The 19,022-nt window shown below is 49.0% G+C and overlaps 6 protein-coding genes across 6 annotated transcripts; 3 read left to right on the plus strand and 3 right to left on the minus strand.

The window, feature by feature from the left end:
- Positions 1-518: 518 nt before the first annotated feature.
- Positions 519-2,474, minus strand: EURHEDRAFT_379134 (putative serine/threonine protein kinase; the record flags this gene model as incomplete). The annotated part of the gene is made up of 1 exon (XM_040779139.1): positions 519-2,474. The coding sequence occupies one exon, from the start codon at positions 2,472-2,474 to the stop codon at positions 519-521; it is 1,956 nt and encodes a 651-aa protein (XP_040637102.1).
- A 4,044-nt stretch (positions 2,475-6,518) lies between these two features.
- Positions 6,519-8,967, plus strand: EURHEDRAFT_460212 (putative C6 finger domain protein; the record flags this gene model as incomplete). Its single annotated transcript, XM_040784633.1, has 7 exons — positions 6,519-6,683; positions 6,728-6,840; positions 6,888-7,739; positions 7,799-7,885; positions 7,936-8,234; positions 8,298-8,727; positions 8,790-8,967. The coding sequence occupies 7 exons, from the start codon at positions 6,519-6,521 to the stop codon at positions 8,965-8,967; spliced, it is 2,124 nt and encodes a 707-aa protein (XP_040637103.1).
- A 301-nt stretch (positions 8,968-9,268) lies between these two features.
- On the minus strand, positions 9,269-12,135 carry EURHEDRAFT_404193 (vacuolar protein sorting protein DigA; the record flags this gene model as incomplete). Its single annotated transcript, XM_040780291.1, has 2 exons — positions 9,269-11,862; positions 11,922-12,135. 2 exons carry the CDS (start codon positions 12,133-12,135, stop codon positions 9,269-9,271), a joined length of 2,808 nt encoding a protein of 935 aa, XP_040637104.1.
- A 165-nt stretch (positions 12,136-12,300) lies between these two features.
- Positions 12,301-13,808, plus strand: EURHEDRAFT_541563 (DUF4419 domain-containing protein). Its single transcript, XM_040787395.1, has 4 exons — positions 12,301-12,791; positions 12,842-13,154; positions 13,254-13,329; positions 13,362-13,808. The coding sequence occupies exons 1-4, from the start codon at positions 12,596-12,598 to the stop codon at positions 13,734-13,736; spliced, it is 960 nt and encodes a 319-aa protein (XP_040637105.1). The 5' UTR covers positions 12,301-12,595; the 3' UTR covers positions 13,737-13,808.
- A 77-nt stretch (positions 13,809-13,885) lies between these two features.
- Positions 13,886-17,193, minus strand: EURHEDRAFT_414219 (ubiquitin C-terminal hydrolase family protein). Its single transcript, XM_040782364.1, has 5 exons — positions 16,681-17,193; positions 16,536-16,625; positions 16,103-16,477; positions 15,387-16,038; positions 13,886-15,333 (listed from the first exon to the last, which is right to left on the minus strand). Exons 1-5 carry the CDS (start codon positions 16,750-16,752, stop codon positions 14,138-14,140), a joined length of 2,385 nt encoding a protein of 794 aa, XP_040637106.1. The 5' UTR covers positions 16,753-17,193; the 3' UTR covers positions 13,886-14,137.
- Positions 17,194-17,334: 141 nt separating this feature from the next.
- On the plus strand, positions 17,335-18,730 carry EURHEDRAFT_414220 (mitochondrial 54S ribosomal protein uL5m). Its single transcript, XM_040782365.1, has 3 exons — positions 17,335-17,631; positions 17,680-18,372; positions 18,427-18,730. The coding sequence occupies exons 1-3, from the start codon at positions 17,393-17,395 to the stop codon at positions 18,548-18,550; spliced, it is 1,056 nt and encodes a 351-aa protein (XP_040637107.1). The 5' UTR covers positions 17,335-17,392; the 3' UTR covers positions 18,551-18,730.
- The last annotated feature ends 292 nt before the right edge of the window (positions 18,731-19,022 follow it).

A 19,022-nucleotide genomic window follows, 5' to 3' on the forward strand; every position in this document is an offset into this window, starting at 1 on the left:
GATTCCAAATTCCTCCTGGCAGAATTGAACGATTGTAGATATTTCTGCTCTATACTAATGCTCCTCTCACCGATGCCCAGTCACTAGTACCCAGTAAACACCTATTCATGTTGCCCAAAACAAAACGTTTCCTCCCAAAGTTTAAAGATCTGGCCATTGGACTATTCTCGACGCTTCCTGCTTGCTCGACGATAATCGTACAAAACGATAAAAGTGGGGATATTAAAATAGAATATCAGGAGCGTCGCGCAGAGACAATCAATGAGTCGATCGATAGATAACATCCAAAGTTGGGACCGTTGCACCCAACCCGGAAAAGAAAAACAACCGTATATAAAATGAACTTGCTTTTTCCCTCTTCAAAAAAAAAAAAAAAAAAAATCTTTTTTAAGAAATTGGCATATCTTCTTCCATTTATGTTTCGCTCCGGGAAAGAACCGATCGGAATGGAACAACATTATAGGGTTGGCTTGAAACACGTGGTGGACAGCGATCAAGAGAGGTAGGAGGGGAGATGGTTATAGGTGGAGCTCATGCCAGCCACCAACTAGGTCGAGATCTTCATCGACACTGCCGTCGTATCCGCTGGGCGGTCGCAGCTTGGAGGCGTCCGCAGCGTCACGACGCCAGTCCTTTTGTAAGAATGGACGGCGGCGTTCGTGGAAGGTGGGGGTTGCTTTCCGCGCCCACGCTTTGTAGTCAAACCCGGAGGAGCCAAGACCCCAATCTCTTCTCCAACTGGTGCAGTTATTAGTTGATCTCTTCTGGCTGAACGATTCCTCCTGAGCCTTGGCGTCCCGACGTTTGTCGCCTAGCGCTGCCCATTTGTCAAGAAGTGACTTCTTGGGGGGAGACGCCGTGGTCTCCTTCAAAGGGGTAGGCTCGCGGTGGATGTCGACCGGCTCTACGGTCACCACACCAGACTTGGAGACTCCCAAGTCTGCAGCGGCGCCCTTGTTGTCGTCTTGGAAAGGATGAAGAGTCATCGAGGAAGCAGATTCTTGCAAATCGGTTTGGATGTCCACACCACTGTCCACATCACGGCTCTCATGGCTCCAGCTTCGTGATTTGTGCTCCGGTTGTTGCTGGAAAACCATCCAATCCTCGTTCTCCGATTCCTCCTCTTCTTCCTCATCCCACAAATCACACCAGCTCTTTGAGATTTGGTCGTTCTTGTTGCGCCCGAACACCATGGAGAGCGTTGGAAGTCGCTTGTTTGCATGACTGGGCAATGAACCAGTGATCGGGACTGGGTCGGAAGGTGGTGGGTATTGTCGAGTATTGGTCGGTTTGTGAAGAGTTGTCGACTTGTACGATTCTCCCAAGGTGGAATCCAAAACGGACTCCATTGAAGGAGTTCCCTGGTGAAGCGAATACCAAGAGGTGCCAGCCGTCTCGGAAGCAGGGAAGAGATCTTCGGAATAGCTGTCGTTGTCGGGAATGGCAGACAGCTGCCTGACGGGTTGAAGGGGGTTCGCGTGCAACGCCTTGGCCCAAGGGAATGAATCCCCCTGGTTGACGTGCGGGCTCTGAATGGAAGGTGTGCGGAGCGGTTCACGGTTGGCACTGGCGGGCACCACCTCGCGGTCGTCGGTGCAGAATTCGTCAAGGGGCTCATCGTCTGTGCTGAAAGAGAGGGAGCGCAAGATGCTTTCACGGATGGCAGACAGCGAACGCTTTTCAGGGTCAAGTGCCAAGGCATGTCTCAGGATCTCAAAGGTGTCTTGAGACATGTTGGGGAAGATGTCGAAAAGCGACTGCCTGTCCCGAACGTAGTCGGCAAACAAGACATCGGGTTCAGCGGGTATGGCGAAGGGGTTGCGTGCAAACAGAACATTGAGCAAGCAAATGCCCACTGCCCAAAGATCGGCTTGAGCGGGAGAGTACCCAGTGGTACCCGGGTCGTACTGTTCGGGGGCCATGTAACGGTCACTTCCCACGCACGCCTCATGGCACCAGGAGTTGCGAGTAGCCAAGCCCAGATCACCAAGTTTCATTGAACCGTCCTGCGTCAAGAAAATGTTCTCTGGCTTGATATCGCGATGGTACATGCCGTTGGCATGGAAGAACTCGATGGCACTGACCAATTGTAGCATGAAGTCACGCACATGCTCGGTCTCCAAGGGACCCCGGTTGAGCCGGATAGCCTCGTACAGATCACCGTTGGCGCAATATTCCAAGACCAAGTAAACATGTGAGTCGGTCTCGAAGGAGTGAATGAGGTTAACCAGGTTGGGATGATGTGGGAGGCGGCGATGGCACTCCAGCTCTTCGAAACGACCATCAACAGACAAGGGGCCCATAGTATCCGTGGAGGACGCCTTGGCAATGCACTTGATGGCAACTTCCTGACCAGTTTGGTTGTCATTTGCAACGAATACCATGCCAAAGGAGCCATGGTTCAATGGCGCCACGGTCCGGAAGCGACCATCCAAGATCTGCCCGGCGACAAAGTTGTTCTTCATGGATGCCATGGTCGATGATGATGATCACTCAAAAATGTACCCGAAGAGGAATGTGACGAGTCTGTCCGGTAAAATAGGGAGAAGAGATGCGTATGTAGAGGGCGGGTTTGTTGAGATGCTGCAGGCCCTGATGTAAAATGAAAAAGCAAAGGAATTTGGAAACGCTAAAGTGAAAAAGGGCCGAAGAAGAGAAAATAAATGACAAATTCAAAGTAGTCAAAACAAGCAACCAGGCTGATGATATGATTAGAAGAGAAGAGTCAGGTCTGCTATTTCCCAAAGACCTTGATGAACACCGAGAAAACCAAGAGGAGAGAAAAATAATGATATCAATTGGATAACAACGAACTCCGGACCGTTGAATCAGTGGTTCATATAAATATCAGAAAGTGAGACAAAAGAAACGGACGAGGGTGTCTGGAAACTGAGATTCGACGATACCCGGATGGGTAAAGGATGCAAGTAGAAAGAGTAAAAGAGAGGCTGTAGTGACGGTTATAAGTTCATGTATGATCGCTGGTTTCTTTTTTTTTTTTTTTTTTGGAGAATTGGATTGGCGAAACGGCCAAAGAGATTGAAACGATCAAAGAAATATCAACGAAAGGATTGGCTCGATGTCTGAATGGAGTTGTTGAGAAGCGAAGATGCACAAGTTGAAAGTAGAGAAGATAAAAAGAAGTCGAGATGAGAAAACGCTGCGTGATGTCGTAACTTTAATGCGGAATATACAGAAAAAGGCAAAAGTAGAAGAGAAGAAGACCTTCGTAACACCTGGCCGAAGGACCGAAGAGTCGTCGATGACTCAAAGAGTCGAGGGACCGAGATGGAAGAGGGACTGTAGCCGAGGACTATAAGGTCATAGAGATCTGCGGATTGAACGACAAGAGTGCGAACGGCTGTCGAACGGAAGAATGCAGCAGGGTATATACAGGTACGTGGACACCAGACAAGACCGGAGCGTGTACAGAGAGTAGACACCCGGGGTTGTCAAAGTTGAAGTCCGGACCAGAACGGGCACCTGATAACGACGTATGACCGGGTTGGAAATCCCAGAACCAAATCGAAACACTCGATTAATTGAACAATTGCAGCCTTATGAGTAAGTATTGGAAGATAAGGACAGTTGTTCGACGAGAATGAGTCACGAGGGTAGTCGGAATGCCAGGACTCGGGAGAGGCGGAGAACGGAGAGCCGAAGAGCGAAAGCGTGCACGGTTGTCGTTGTTTATGAACAGATGCAGGAAATCAAGTTCTGTCACTGAATAACACACTAACTCTGGCGAATTATAGGAAATCGAAGCGTTGGTGGGAGAGAGGGAGGGAGGGAGAGGATGCGCGAAGTGAGGAGAGGAAGTAAGAGGGAGGCGATTGCAACCGAGGCGGAACAGGGAGGCGAGCGGAAGGAGCAATGGGAAGAATAGGAATAAAGAGGAAAGAGAAAGGAGATAAGAAGAAAGAGAAGGGAAAGATATAAAGAGATGAGACCGAAAGAAAACTGAGGAATGTGAAGAAGAGAGACAGAGGGAGAAAGAGATGGGAAAGAAGAGATGGGAATCGACAGGAGTCAGTAGTCAGTCAGTCAGGCAAGACAAGGCAGATAGCGCAATGATATGATGATATGCTTGATGGTATTGTAAATGTATGGTATTGAGGAGAAATAAATAGAGCAGTAACAGGGCCGCGTGTATGTAAAGATAGTACTGTACTGTTATGGGGACCACCAGGCTCAAGGAAACCGGGGGAAGACGGCGGGCGTTGGGCGAACCAGCGAGAATCAAGAACGCCTAGACTAGTCCAGAACAAGTATAGCCGGGATGGAATGGGCCCGAGGGAGGGCGGTTAGCCAATGATATCAGAGGAATGATAACGGTGACGATACATACAGTACATACATACATACATACGGTCTAGCTGTTTCCGGAGAGATCCACACCCCTGAATTATTGATTGATTGACTCTTAACACTTGTCAATGAAGAGTCACACGGTTCAGAGCACGCCACGAGGTTTCCAGAATAGGATGTGTTAGAAGGTGCCAGATAGACATTAAGTCTTACGTGTTTCTTTTGGTATTTTATGGTATTTTTGGTGGTATTGACGGGTACTGTGTCATTGAGTCCAAGTAGTAGTAAGTACCGTAGTAGTAGTACTCCGTACATCCAGAATACACTGCTCACTATCTATCTGCATTGAAGCTGCATCGAGGACAGGTACCGATACTTCTCCAAATTGATCGCCTCGCCATTCAGGTGGCGGAGGGCTGCTGACCAATCATATTGATCACAACAGGCACACTATTCTCGGGCTGCATGACGCCAGCAGCGGTGGAGATTCCCTATCAGTCGGAGTGCATTGGAGCGCATCATGGAAGGTGCTGTATAGAGTGTTCTCTATATACACTGTAGAGATACACTGTACAAAAGTCTATTAACACTAAAGCGGTGAACAGTGCATCAGACAACACACTCTCGGATCATTCCCTGCTCCCTATCATACTACCGAAAAACTGTACATACAGTTATCACCCCGCACGATCTTCGTCGCAATTTCTAGTTATCTAACATTCACCATTCCCAATCCGGATACGAAACTCTCCGTTCCCCGGGTTCAGTCACTGTGTTGTCAGGAGACGTTCTTCTGAGGCCATATTGCATATACTACGCTGTACTGATTTAATGATTGACAACACATTATTATTGCTCTGAGGCACAACTGACGAGACCGAAGATGAAAATCGCGCAGCAAACTTCTCCGCATTGATACTGCATACAGAGTACATACATGCATCTGCAATGGTGGTTGGTAGGACTCCTGGTGCACAGTACAGTGCAGTGCTCGGATAGCAGTATGTAGCGATACTCGGAGCACTCTGTACACTGATAATCAATGCACAGCAACATCATTCTGGCTGTCATGCCGCATTCCTTCTGACCTCATGGAGTTTGACAGCCAAACACAGGCCGTCAAAGAAGTACATACATACTCTTACAGGTACAGGGGTGATGAAGAATAACCCCAGTCGCTCGGTTATTAACGAATTCAACCCCTGTATGATCTCCGTACTATCCTTCGAGTCCAGACTTCGCCGGCGAGACGCTGAGGTGATGCCAATCTCCATATCCAGCGGTTCCATGGAGTACTGCAATAGGGTACACGGATCAAGGACGAATGAGACTCCAAGATGTCAACTGGATACGTGCGTTTCAGGATAACACGCAATCCCGGCCATTTTATCATTCCCTATGACGATCCGGATATTCAACATGCCAATACCCCGGATACGGCGTTTCGCTGTCGAATGCAGTTGTTTATCTGATGAAAAGAATCAGCATCTGACACCTGCTCATTTGCCATTCTTGTCTTGTCAATCTTCTACCAGGCATGTTAATGTATCGATGGCGTCTATCGTGACCCACTCTATTTATCTGTATTCTATTTCAGTCAGGGTCAGAGATATTTTCTTTTATTTACTAGATATCGCACTTCAATATCTGTCTTTGTACTACAACACAACATACAATGGCTATTCACTGGTCAAGTGCAGCTGACAATGGCGGCTGACATCCACCGGCATCCAGCATGTCAATCTCGGATATCAACATAAGATACGGGGTCCTCGGTACACTGCTTCTGCATTCAGATGCAATACTTACAGAAGATTCGAACAGGATTGATATTCTTCAAGTGCAGACTGGACTATTGATCCTGCATGATCCCATTTCACGGTTCTGTTTACTCCGTTCCATCTCCTATGGAGTTGACACTAGCAGCAACCACTACACATCACAGCCCATAGACTTGTCTTTACCCATTAAATCATCTCAGTTCGATCAGTCTAAATGCAATTATATACCACTCTATAACTCCAATCCAAACATAGTCTGTATATAGTCTCATAAAGACTATGGCCGCCTCTGATTGGCCGCCCGCTGAGTCATGGCGGAATACCTTTTATCGGCCTCAACTTCTCAATCACCAAATCCATACTACACTAGTCGCAATGATCAAGCAATAGTCCATTCATAACTCACCATCCTAAAAGCAACCATGCACAATGAGCAAGCGTCCCTACGAGGAGAGCTCGCATCCAGCGCAGCACGCCGATAACGCTTATCAGCACCACAATGGCTTGCCGCTGCCCATCCACGATCTTCTCTCGCCCCAGGAGGACCACTCACCAGGGCCGTCCAAGAGGCCTAGAAACTTTATCGCTTCCGTAGTAAGTCTCCCATCACATCACTATGCTCGGTGCTAACAAATCAGGCATGCGAGAATTGTCGCCTCAAAAAAACAAGATGCGACGAATCCCGTCCAAAATGCGGACTATGCAAGTCTCTGGGCTTGGATTGCGTCTACAATGAGCGCAAGTCTTCCAAGTATGTCTTTTGTCACTAATTCATTGAGGATTTGCTAACCCGTCCAGACGGGATCAGTCCCTCAGCTTGATCATGAGCACTCTGCATCGGCTCGAGACTAAGATCGAGCATCTCCCGTCAACCGTTTGTAATGACTTGCAGCCGGTGCTTCGTGATCAGGTCCAGGCTCTCCAGGGTACTAGGGAGGCCAACCTTCCAGGAACCCATGGACGCAGCAACAGTAGCAGTAGCAACGGCAATAAGCAGCCCTTCAGTCAGGGTCTCACGCCGAATATGGGTCCACCGGATGACTTTGAGTTCGACGAGCAACCGACAAAAGACTCGAATGGGCATGTGTCTATCTCCTTCAGTCAACATGGTGTGATTCTCTGGCCCGGGACTCGAGAGATCTTGCCCGAAGAGCTCCTCAAGGCTCATGAACATTTGGGGAAGAATTACGTGATTGATCTGGAAATGAAACGACCGTCATTACCCATGTACATTTGTCCATTTCCTCCGCAGGCTGCCGATAGCTGGTTGGAAACTCTTCCGTTGGCAATGGTCAAAGGTCTTGCAGATGCATTCTTCGCCACGTTTAACCCGTTTACCCCAATCATGGACAGGAATTTCTTCGTTGCGTTTACCGTTGGTGCAGCCATCGAAAGCAGCTTTGGATACACCATGGAGAGCTGTCTGCTTCTCAATGTTCTGGCCCTGGGGTGTCTGGCCGTTCAGACCCATCAGGAAGGAAACTATCCCTTGCCAGGTACACGAAGTAGTGGATTCGAACCCCCAGGTTGGATGGACGTAATTGATGAAGAGCCACCTGGCCTACGGTTCTTTAACGAAGCACGTCGACGGGTTGGCTTTTTGATGTGTGACAACGATATCCAGAGTTGTCAATTTTACCTGTTATCTTCGTACGTTACCTATCAATATTTTTACAAAACCTTACAAGGACACGTGCTGACCCCAGCAGAGTGTACTACAGCCAAATCCTTCGTCCAATGGATGCATGGGCTATGATACATCGTGCTGCGACGTGCTGTCTCTCTATGCTCACCAAGTAAGCGATCGTCTGACCCAATGCATAAAGTCATAACTAATAGCCTTCAGCCACGACGTCAACTTCGACGAATGGGAAGGCGACATGAAATCCCGCGTTTACTGGAACTGTCTCATGAACGAGACCATCCTCGTCCAAGAGCTACACCTCCCTCCAAGCGGTCTTGCACGACTCGAAGAGTTCGTGCCAATCCCGAAATTCATCCCGTTCGAAACGGCGGGGTTTGTATCGGCGAGTTTGTATAGCTCGGCGGGGGAGATTGACGATGCGTTCTTTCAGTACCATTTCCTCGCCCAGGTTGCGCATCGCATTATCCTGACCCGCATCCGGCATTCATTATACTTTTACTGTATGCCCCTCTTTACCATCCCAAAAAGAAAACATCATATCATGTAGATCTAACCAACCCTAGCCGACTCGGGAACCTTTCCCCTCCCCGCCGTCAATGCAGAACTCCTCCACCAACTCGAACAATGGCGCATCAACCTACCTCCAGCTCTAAAGTTCTCTAATGAAGCTCTCTCCACTCCAAGCCCAGCCCCAACATCTCCAGCACAACCAGCAACATCTACATCAACATCACTAGATACCCACACAAACCCACCGCCCTCCCCCGCAATAGCCGTAACAGACGCCATGCTCCGCGGGCGCTACAAAATCGCCAAATTCCACATCGGCAGACCATACCTCTACAAAGCCCTCCGTATCCCTACGTCTTTGACAGAGCATGACCTCGAGCAGGTGCGCGCGGGGCTGCAGTATGCGATGGATTGGCCTGTCATGGGCGGGATTTTCAGGGAGATGAAGAGTTGTATTCCGATTAAGTTTGCGTTCTGCTCGCAGTACGTCCTCTTTCACTTATTTTTTTTTTATTATTGAGGTTAGAAAGCTAACGATGGTAAAGATTCTTTGGGCAAATCCTACTATTCTATTGCATCTCGCATTCCTCATCACCCAAAATACGGGCTACATTACCTGACGGCTGGGAACGATGGAATAGTGAGATGTGGCGGTTCCTCGAGGACTGCGCGCCGTTTAGTCCTGCTGTTGCGCAGGATTTGGAGTTGTTGAGACTTTTGTAGTCTGGACTAATCATGATAAAAGTAGATGTATATGGGATGTGTAATGATAACATGATGGTCATATTCAGATGGTATCAATAATGTCAATAATCATGTAATAACTGCAAGCAACAAGAACTATAGCATCGCATCACATCATTTCATACCAAGCTCATACCATATCAAATGATTACAGAGCCCAGTCATCCGCCTCTGACTCAACAATAAACGGTTTATCTATCAGCTTAATAGCATGATCGCCACATAGGATACTGTATTATAACGGTTAGTCTCGTTCTCAACCGTAAGAAAAGGAAGGAACCTACCAAGCCTCCGCAACAATCCCATCCAACTCCCTAACAATATCCTCTCTCTTCGTCCCAGAAACATTCCCCAACTGCGCTTGTAAATCGCGAATATACTTCTTCTTCCCGCCCGCCCCCTCTAGAACCTCTTTACCAAGACAGTCACTATGGAACGCATGCTGACACGGGAACACGAAGAACTGCCGACTAAGAACGGGTAACGAGCAGATCCAGCATTTTTCACCAGGCTCGACTATCGCGTAGCGGGTGTCTAGGGCGGCGATTTCGGAGCGGATTTGTCGCGCTGTATGCGCAGAGTTGTCCATTTCCTGGCGGAGAGCGTCGATGTGACGGGAGTAGTCTTCCAGTGCGGTGCATATTTCATCTTTGAAGTCGTCAATGACTACGAAGTCGGGGAAGAAGGGGATGAGGTCTTCGATGCGGAGGAGTTCGCAGCGACGCAGGAATTCGATCGCGTCTTTGATGCTAGTTCCCGGTTGCCGGATTTTCTTCTCTGCGACGAGCAGCCACAGACGTTTGCGGAGCTTGTTGTTGCCCTCAGGTCTGTCGGCGACGATGGCGGCGAGGTCGATGTCGTTGTGTTTTAGGGCGAGTTCGACGGCCTGCAGGTATTGGCTCATTGTACTGTAAATGTGGATGCATGATTGGACGCGCTGGTTTTGGATGCAGAGACGTAGGGCGAAGTCTGCGTCGTAGGGGGGTGGTGTTGAGGGTTGGGATTGGAGGTATGTGAGGAGGCCGGCCTCTGAGGATGAGGTACTTGATGCGTGGATGGAAATCAAGGTGTTGTGCACCGCTGCTGAGGGCTTGGGGTGGTTGACGATGATGAAGTTGAGGTACCGGACTGCTTGGTTTTGGCTAAGTGGCGCACTGACGGTTTTGTTGTAGTTTAGCAATGCTGGTATCAGCTTCTCTGGGTCCAGATTTGTCTGTCGCATCAGGATATCCACCAGCCCCGTCGCCGTATGCGTCATGAGAACACTGCTGTACTTGTAGAACACATCGGGATCACTCTGCTTTTGCAGCACTTTAAGCGCATCGGTCCATTTCTCCCGTTGGATCCAATACGAAAGGACGTAGTTGTGGTCATTAACCGCTGCTGCAAAGAAGAGCAGTTCTTCTTCTCGGCCGTGGCTGCTAATGATGTCGTATACCGTCTTCTGGTCCATATCCGTTTTGTACTTGTTCACGAAATCCTGGAACTCGGTTCGCACACTGTTCAATTGTTCATGAACTTCTTCTGCGCTGGCGCCCTCGGCCAGCTCGGCTCTGGTGGCGACATTATCATCCAAAGAATTCAACTTGGACATAAACACCTCTACCAGCCAGCTTGTGGCCATGATCCTCTGCATCGACGACGATCGCTTGTATATCGACAATTGAGAAAGCAGATATTTTCGCAGTGCATCATGCTCTCCACGGTTGATCAGCGTCAGGCACACCTCTTCAAACCCCTTGCTACTCTTGCCCCATACTTTGGCTGCTTCCGAGTAACGGCCTTTGCTGGCCAGATAGTCACCGGATGCCGTTGCGACAGCATCCTTCTGGGCGCTTCCACGGGCATATTTGAGTGCTTCATCAAACATCTGTCTCTGTAGGAAGACCTTCCAAACATCTCTATCCTCGTCGTCTACAGCAATCTCGTAAATATCCTGGCCAGTGAACAGCCAGAATGTGTTCTGCATCGAGTCCGTCAACAACCCCAGGGCTCTCTGCCCTGGTTCCAGTACTGATTGTTCATAGACAATCTCTTCATTCATCCGGTTGACAGCGACGATCTTTCCTTCTACGAGGGTCAAGATGTGCCATTGCGTCAACGTCATTGCAGTAATAGGATCTTGGATCAATTTTCTGCCACCTCGAGCAGACTCAGAAGCTGGAAATTTGGTTCGCGGGAGCATCCGCGACTCTTCAAATGGCTGGTGTGTTTTCTCCTGTGCATACGGAAGCTGGCCATGATACACACCCTGCGAGCTAAGCCAGGCAAATTCCGTATCAGAAGGGCCGTCTGCATGGTGACCATCAGATCCACCAGGCGAAACAGCCAGAACAGATGGTACAGAGCTCGACGGCTTCTGTGTCTCATGAACAACTGGTGCTTCCCGCTGGAAGAAGTCTGCATATATCGAGCCCCCACCTTCTCTTCCTTGTCGCTCCGCACGACCCAAGAAGTACATCAGTTTGCCATGTGTTGCGACCAGAACTCGTTTCTGCTCAGGCTTCGACGGTACATTATCTGCCCATACCCCTGTTACTGCTGGCGCCTCGGGTACTTTGTAAACGGGGGTGACGTATTTCTCTTCGCGGCGGTAGAACTCGGTTGACGGCTCGATGTAGACCTCGTAGACATTTCCATCAGTAGTGCCTAACAGTATTTCCCTTGTCGACGCGGTTGGTATTGAAGGATTCCAAGCAATACTCTCGATCGAAACGCCTTTTAACCGTGTGAGTGGCTTGGGTTGTCTCGATTGCGTATGAAGATAGTAGTTCTCGCCCAGGGTCGTGGTAACGATCAAATGCGACGCAGACGGGTCAAGGAACATGCGACGAATAATTCCTATTTCCGAAGACTTCTTAGGAAGATCGATATCTATCAAAACCCATTATCAGTAAACGGAGCAGTAGCTTGACAGCCAGATTCCAACCCACCATCAATATCCTCTGGCGTATCCAGATCAATCCGGAGAATCCTGCCCGTGGATAAAGCCAGAATCAACACATTATTGGCAACCTGCGCGGCGACAAAGTCGGCAGCAATTGAGAACTGGAGCTGCACATGTTGGACATCGAACATGGGGAGCGAATCGGTGGTTTCAGCGAGGTTGCTGGGAGCAACATACCCGCTGGGTGCGTCCAGCGCCATGATGCGCCAATATTTCAAGGGGTTATGTGAATATCATGTCTAGAAGGGAACAGGGAGGGTGGCCAGCACGGATTGAGGGGCCGTACAAGTAGAGCGCTGTCGGAGATCGAGAGCAAGTGAGGCGGAGAACAGCTATGCCTTGTCGGTGAGGCATATAAATTGACACCTTAGGCGACGAATATTATTTAGGGCTACATTATTAGTTAACTATCTATGATACGTCTGTACAAGGCTCCTGGGTCATAAATCCTATTCTATGTATATATGAAGTCTTTTTTTTTCTTTCCTTCCTCCTGTTCAACCATTCCCCAATTCTCCCCAACCATTTCCCAAACCTCTCCTTACTATCCTCATCTCTCAAATTACCTCCTTGCCCATCTCACCATCAGAATGCCAGTTATGCTGACCACGGCGAACCACACCAATTGAAGATGAACGGTTTCCAAAGCCACCATTGCTAATGAGCTTACCGAGCGGGCATGTCCAAAAGAACATCGACGGAGCACAGGTGCTGCAAAAAAATCACATCAGCCCTTCTAATCACGGTTTTGTTCGAGCTGTTTTCCATGCATATAGCTTCCATCAACATATCACGCTGCGTCCAGAAGATGTCTGGTTCTCGAATTTGTCACAATTGTCGTCCTTCATCAACGCGCGTGCTGAGGAACTGCGATTCCTTTTTTCGCACATGAAGGGCAGAAGGTAGAGGACGGGAGCATCAATATTGTGGAATTGGGTGAATTGGCAGTTCGCATGACTGACATGGTTGAGCAGAATGTCGTCAATCCTCAGCTCCGGACGTGGATCATGCCTTCGTTTAGTACCACCGCGGACTCGGATAAAGTCGTCGCAGCAACCCTCATGATGGGCTCCTTGCAGAAGTACTTCTCGTACAGAATGTCACTCTGCTACGGGATTTCATCGGTGACATTACTCAGAAACCGCGAGGATTGGGAGCAATTGGTGATAAAACTCGACAATATCCCTACACTAGGAAAGGGGCCCCACAACTTTTGCTCGTCTTCTCCGCCCGGTATTAGAACGCTTCGTAGCCACCTTCGATCGCCCAAATGACCCTAATGCTGTCGACTTCTGGCGCAATGTGCCCGTGAGGCTAGCGGGAGCGGTCCCCACTATCTCCACGGACTGATCGCTACTTTCTGCTTCCGGGGCGAAATGAATGACTCCTGTATCGTGAAAGTATCGATGTCTCTGAAGGACCTGAGAAATTTGGGCTTGAAAAGGTTCTGTCTCACCGCGTGGAGATGAACGATATCCGAAGCGTACTTACCTCAGTTCCCGTGACAGTCAACGATAACGGCGGTGTGCATGAGACCAAGATGGTTGCCGGTATGGTAGGTATACAGGCTACATCCAATGGATATCCTATGGATCGAGCGCGTGACTATGAATATGGGCCTGGTGGCAAAAGAGTTTCCGCTGGCCCTGTTGACCAACCTAATTCGGATTCAATTCAGCTCGTCTCAGGCTGGTGGACGTGTGATATGGAGAGTTCAGAGATAAAGCAAGCGCGGCAGAAGGAGAAACAAGCCATCATAGACGGGCTTAACATGTTGAAATATGCCGATAATAGTTACTAGGCTAAAAAGCGGGATTACCAGTTGCGCAGGAAATTGGATGACGAGCTGAATGGACCGAGGGTCATGTTCTAATTTCTTTGCGGAACTGTGTTTGCTGATGAATAATGGGTAATGATGCAGTGGCAAGAAAGTCAGGAGGAAAGATAGCTTCCGTAACGATATCCCTTGGACGAATTGTATACTACACAGTACATCCTAATTGACCGCGGTGCTGATGTATGCTTATATTAGTGACATGCTCTTCTATCTATGTCAATACTCTATGCTGTGTATAAAGGAACGCCAATAACCCGAAACTGTTCATATTTCTTGGCGTTATTCATGGGTATCATATCAATCCGACCTCCAATGCCGCAAGTACAGTCATACGAATGGGACAGGGGCACTGATTACCCTCGTCATCACATAATAACACATTCCCTCTCTATCCGTCTTCCCGTCTTCTCTTTTGTTTTATCCTTGGCCTTTCCTCTCCATCTATCACGATCCTTGTTCCGCCCCCGGGCGTTCTTATCCTTATCTTTATCTTTTTCTTTGCTTTCATTGCTAGAAATGGCGGAATTCTCGCCGTTCGAACCAACCAGCTCATTTTCTACCGCGTAGTCGTCACCATCGCCTTCTGTAGACTGGTCATCACTGTTGAGCTTGTCCCGGCTTAGTCGTCCGGTGAACCGTGAGAAAGTCGCACTGATTCGGTTCTCGCTGTTTTGGCTGCCGGCACGGCTGCCAGGGTTACTTTTCACCCGAGAACCGCGTCTGGAGAATGAGAAGGGATTCGAACTCGTTCCATCTTCATCTTTGTCCTTCGGGGCAATTTTTGGTGATGTAGAAGAGGCGGTGTGTACGTGGAGACCCCCAGATTGGGTTGAAGGGTCGGTGTTGGAGAATATGGAGCCCTGCGGCGCTCCGATTTGGTCAACCACTTCAGTCTCCGTGACTATCGGGGCGGTGATCTCAAAACTGGGCCGTCCAGCCGTGCACTCCTCGGCATTGGAGGACCCCATAGATAAGCCGTTCAGTCTTCGAGCGATACCAGCGGCATCAGATTCCAAGGTATCGTCTGAAGACTCGGAAGAAGCCTTGTGTTGTAGATTGGCCTTCGCGGCATCTTCGTCAATAGGGAGGATCTGGTAGAACAGCAGATACGGCGACTCGTTTTTCAAGGCCTGTTCGATATCGACTAGAGTCACCCGCTCCGCGGCCAAGTCATCAAAGCGCATCCAATATCGTGAATCATCCGAAACTGTCTGCTCAGTACCATTACCATTGGAAACGGCCGGGGCAGCCCCTGCACTGGTCCCTCTGACGATTGCTATATAATGGCCCGAGTCGACGGAGTTCCCACGATGACAGACTAGAGACTGTAAAGCCAGCTTAAAATTACCATATATGGGAGCATCGTCATCCATATTGTCATCTTGAATGAAATGGGGTAAGCCAATCTCAGTTGGTATATCAACGAATGTGCTGCGTCTAACTGCTCTCCCATTAGGAAGCATTGAGTAACGTTTCAAGCACATTCCGAGAATAGGTCTTTTCACAGAGATATGTTCCGCTACCTGAGCGTCGGTCTTCGGTGTATTATCCGTGTACCACGCTGCAAACGAGTCAGCACATGCCCCAAAGCATAAGAGCTCAGCAGAGACGAACGTATCAAGCTAAAAAACTGCCAGGCTGGCATCATGACCTCTTTTCTGTAAGAACCTTTCCGGGTATGATTGTAACCACTGCCACTATCACTCTTTCCCTCGTCGCTTTTTCCTTCTTCGCTTGAATCAGGAACGAAACGCTCCTGTACGATGCTATCCCGTCGATCCAAAGTAGACGAAGTTGTGGCGGACTCATCTATTGACTCCGTCACTGACGTTAAGGGAGTCACATCTTCCAGCCGGGGAGAAGATCCCCGGACTGGTGAGGACCCAGTAGAGCCGACTTCGATAGCTTCAATGTGTGCCGTGAAGCCTTTTGACATTGAATCTACCGACCTTGTCGTGTTTCGTCGCTCTAGATGTCTTTTTACTTCAATCTTATTGTTGAAGTAGGATTCCAGGCAGTCCTCCAATGTGACTGTCTTCCCGTCCATCGGTTCGGGTATCGCAACTTCTAATAACCTCTCGTTGATGAACTTGTGATCACCGCTGGCATCTTCCTTTCCGGTGTGATAGATGTCCATCTTCAAGGTAAGCAGCGGTAGCTCTAGTTTCTCCGTGATAAATGTAAATGCTTCGGACGCATCCTGTTGTCGAAGAGTGGAGGCATCCCTCCAACCACACTCGGCAAGCGCATCTTGCAGGTACTTTGTCTGTTAATGGTCGAGTCAGTAACCCCGCTTGCATTACCACGATCATATGAAATATGAAACGCACCATGTCTTTCGTTATTAGCTTCCCAGAACGTAACATATTGACCCAAAATCTTAGTAAAACTGCGAGTTTCCGGCGGGGTTCATCTTCAAAGGATTTGTGCAGAATGGGTTCGAAACAATCGAGACGTGCGAACATAGCAAAGAGTAGCGCATCTAGGTAGCAGGTGACACCTTGTCGGTTTTCCGCTCCAAGAAGTTTTGTGCTGGGCGTATATCCTCTGATGATCCCTTCGATAGAGTCCTCGAGTAGAAGAAGCAAATCGAACGCCTTGTCAACATCCCCCTGCGCATGGGCTGACTGCAACGCATAACCGATATGTTCTTCCTTCAAATCGGTGATTCCAAGTTGTGCGATGCGACGTTCAAGTTGCTTTATCTGTCCCCGCAGGTCTATGAGTCACTGTGGATCATGGCAGCTATGAAGTTTCTCTTACCTTCTTCTGATTCTGGTTGTCGCCATTTTCCGAAGCCGATTGTGACGAGAAGAAACCGCGAAATAGAGGCCGGGTGAGGATATTCGATGTCTATTCAGAAAGACAAATCAGCCATATCCCAAGTGAAGACAATTGGTTGCCATACCTCTTCCTTAAGATGCTTGCTATATCTGCTATGTCGCTCGCGTCTTGTAAGGAACTTCTGAAAACTGCTCATCTTTGGCAGCTCGAGTGGTACAGGCGGAGCGTTTTAAAACCGAGCCGGAAATGTTCTCAATGCGAATCGAGAAATGGGGCCAGGATAAGCATAAGGATCTATGCTAGATTTATCGATAGTCGCAGAGTTCAATTTAGATCCCGAGATCGCGCATGGAGATTTCGAAGAGAAATCGTTCTCGCCAAGTCATCAATGATCATATCAGGTGCCGGGCTCTTCTGACGACGTCGGAGCTGCCAATCCATCCGGAATCGCCCTCGCCACCATGGGACGTCGAAATGAGAATAAGCAGAGTAAAGTGACCCGTGAAGAGAATTATGACAGCAAATCTATAAAAATTCAAATCTGATTCAGGCGAGTATATCAGCTGATCGACGCCGATTGAAGATCATAGCTCGGATGTAGCTCAAGATAGTGTTCTGTAGTGGTGGTAGAGGCGCTGTTGGCGGAGATGATGAAGCTGATCACATGTGGAGCTGCGGAGGCGTTAGTGCCTGGAAATTGGTGCCCGCTATCTCAGGCCTACAGATATTACACGTGATGCACTCCCGAAATCAACGCTTCTTCTCCGCCCCAGCAAATAATTTTGGAAAAAGGCCTTCGTCCGGTTCAGCAGCGACAACGCCAATTGCAGACCAGGATGGCAGCTAGAGAGCCATCTAGATACCTGGCAAGGTCATTTTCCCGGGCAATTCTACCGTCAGCTCGCCCACAGAGCGTCTGCTTCCGCCGCAATGCCAGCGACGATGCGGCATCCAAGTCTCCGGCGGACGAGCTGGAGTCGAGTTCGTTGGCCACTGCGGTGCCAGAGAACGTGGTGAAATCGTTTGATCCAATTGCAAGAGCGAAGTCACGCAAGGGCCAGTTACCACGGAGTCGGTGAGTTTGTTGTTCATCCACTTATGCACATTGTCTAACACTGAATAGTTACCAATTCCGGTCACCAAAGTACGACCGTGGCCCGCTACACCCTCACCAACCTCCCCCTCCCTCGGACCCCTCCTCCCGTCTCTTCGTTCCAGGCCCGTTTTCCCTCCCCCGAACCGAGCAGACATGGGAATCCACCGTTGCCCCGGATATCCTAACCCTCTGCTACGTCCACAACCCACCCGGCTTCAAGCCCCCGCCAAAAGCCCCCCGTCTCCGCGAATGGGACGACAGCTCGCCGTACCACAAGAACCGTCAACTACGTGGGCCCCGCGGTGGTGATGTTCTGCGATTGCTGCGCAAGCCGATTCGCTTCAACAACATCCCCGTGGTCGAACGGGTTACGATCCACAGCTACGTAAAGCAGGCTGCTACGGACAACTCGTCGTGGTTGCATGTTGCGGGTATGGCGATGCAGGCTATTTCGAATGTGCGTGTTGATACGTTCAAGTCCAAGACCAGTGTATCTACGTGGGGTATTGCGCCTGGTAGAGATAGCGTTGCTGTCAAGGCGGAGCTGCGAGGAGAGAACATGCAACACTTCCTCGGGAAATTGATTGATGTCGTGATGCCCAGAATCAAGGAATGGGATGGTATCAAAGGTACTAGCGGTGACAGCAGTGGAAACATCACCTTTGGTCTGGAGCCGGAGAATGTGGCTCTCTTCCCTGAGATTGAAGTCAACTACGATATGTGAGTCAATCTATCTCCCATCCAAGGCGTTTCATTTTTAACAGATTCGACTAGGTACCCGCCGAAGATGATTCCCGGTTGCCACGTTACCCTCCACACCAGCGCCAGAACCGACAAGGACGCCCGGCTTTTGCTGAGTGCCATGGGTATTCCGTTCCATGGCAAGCTGGTCGACTAAAAAATGGACTTTTCCATCTGAGTGGTCTAGACTAATCGGACGGAAGCACGCCTTGCAAATGAAAAATGGTTTGGCAGTTGGCAATAAACATGTAACATAGAAGCCTGCATTTCTTAGTCCTGTTATGTATTTCTCTGTTTTAGTACCTTAGTTAACGAAGATTTCATGTTTCATGAGTCCAGTTTATGCGAATTGTATTATGTAGATTAAGTTTGGTCAATTTATCTCTTCCTCGATTGCCCATTTAGGTGGATTATGGGGCAATAGACACAACCATAAGAGGTAAAGGTAGAGAGGACAGAAGTAACAAGACCAGCTCTAGTATTTCCTATCAAAGGAAGGAAATTACAAAGCAATATCCAATGCAACCTAGTACATTTGAAACAACCCAAAAAATGAAGTAAAAAAGCCATGCAGTACACTGGCATAAGCCATCAAGACTTGTGGGAATAATTGATCATAGACGCGTAGC

Source organism: Aspergillus ruber (assembly GCF_000600275.1).
Source record: "Aspergillus ruber CBS 135680 unplaced genomic scaffold scaffold00021, whole genome shotgun sequence".
NCBI classification, from domain to species: domain Eukaryota; kingdom Fungi; phylum Ascomycota; class Eurotiomycetes; order Eurotiales; family Aspergillaceae; genus Aspergillus; species Aspergillus ruber.

Excerpts from the sequence above, each read along its gene's own strand:
- EURHEDRAFT_541563 (XM_040787395.1), top strand. The coding sequence starts at position 12,596 with ATGAGCTTACCGAGCGGGCATGTCCAAAAGAACATCGACGGAGCACAG. Across the intron at positions 13,155-13,253 it reads GGGCCCCACAACTTTTGCTC|CGGGAGCGGTCCCCACTATC; the intron begins GTCTTCTCCGCC and ends CCGTGAGGCTAG. Across the intron at positions 13,330-13,361 it reads AAATGAATGACTCCTGTATC|AAATTTGGGCTTGAAAAGGT; the intron begins GTGAAAGTATCG and ends GAAGGACCTGAG.
- EURHEDRAFT_414219 (XM_040782364.1), bottom strand. The coding sequence starts at position 16,752 with ATGAGCAGTTTTCAGAAGTTCCTTACAAGACGCGAGCGACATAGCAGA. Across the intron at positions 16,626-16,680 it reads GCAAGCATCTTAAGGAAGAG|ACATCGAATATCCTCACCCG; the intron begins GTATGGCAACCA and ends CTTTCTGAATAG. Across the intron at positions 15,334-15,386 it reads GCAGTTTTTTAGCTTGATAC|CGTGGTACACGGATAATACA; the intron begins GTTCGTCTCTGC and ends ACTCGTTTGCAG.
- EURHEDRAFT_414220 (XM_040782365.1), top strand. The coding sequence starts at position 17,393 with ATGGCAGCTAGAGAGCCATCTAGATACCTGGCAAGGTCATTTTCCCGG. Across the intron at positions 17,632-17,679 it reads GGCCAGTTACCACGGAGTCG|TTACCAATTCCGGTCACCAA; the intron begins GTGAGTTTGTTG and ends AACACTGAATAG. Across the intron at positions 18,373-18,426 it reads ATTGAAGTCAACTACGATAT|GTACCCGCCGAAGATGATTC; the intron begins GTGAGTCAATCT and ends AGATTCGACTAG.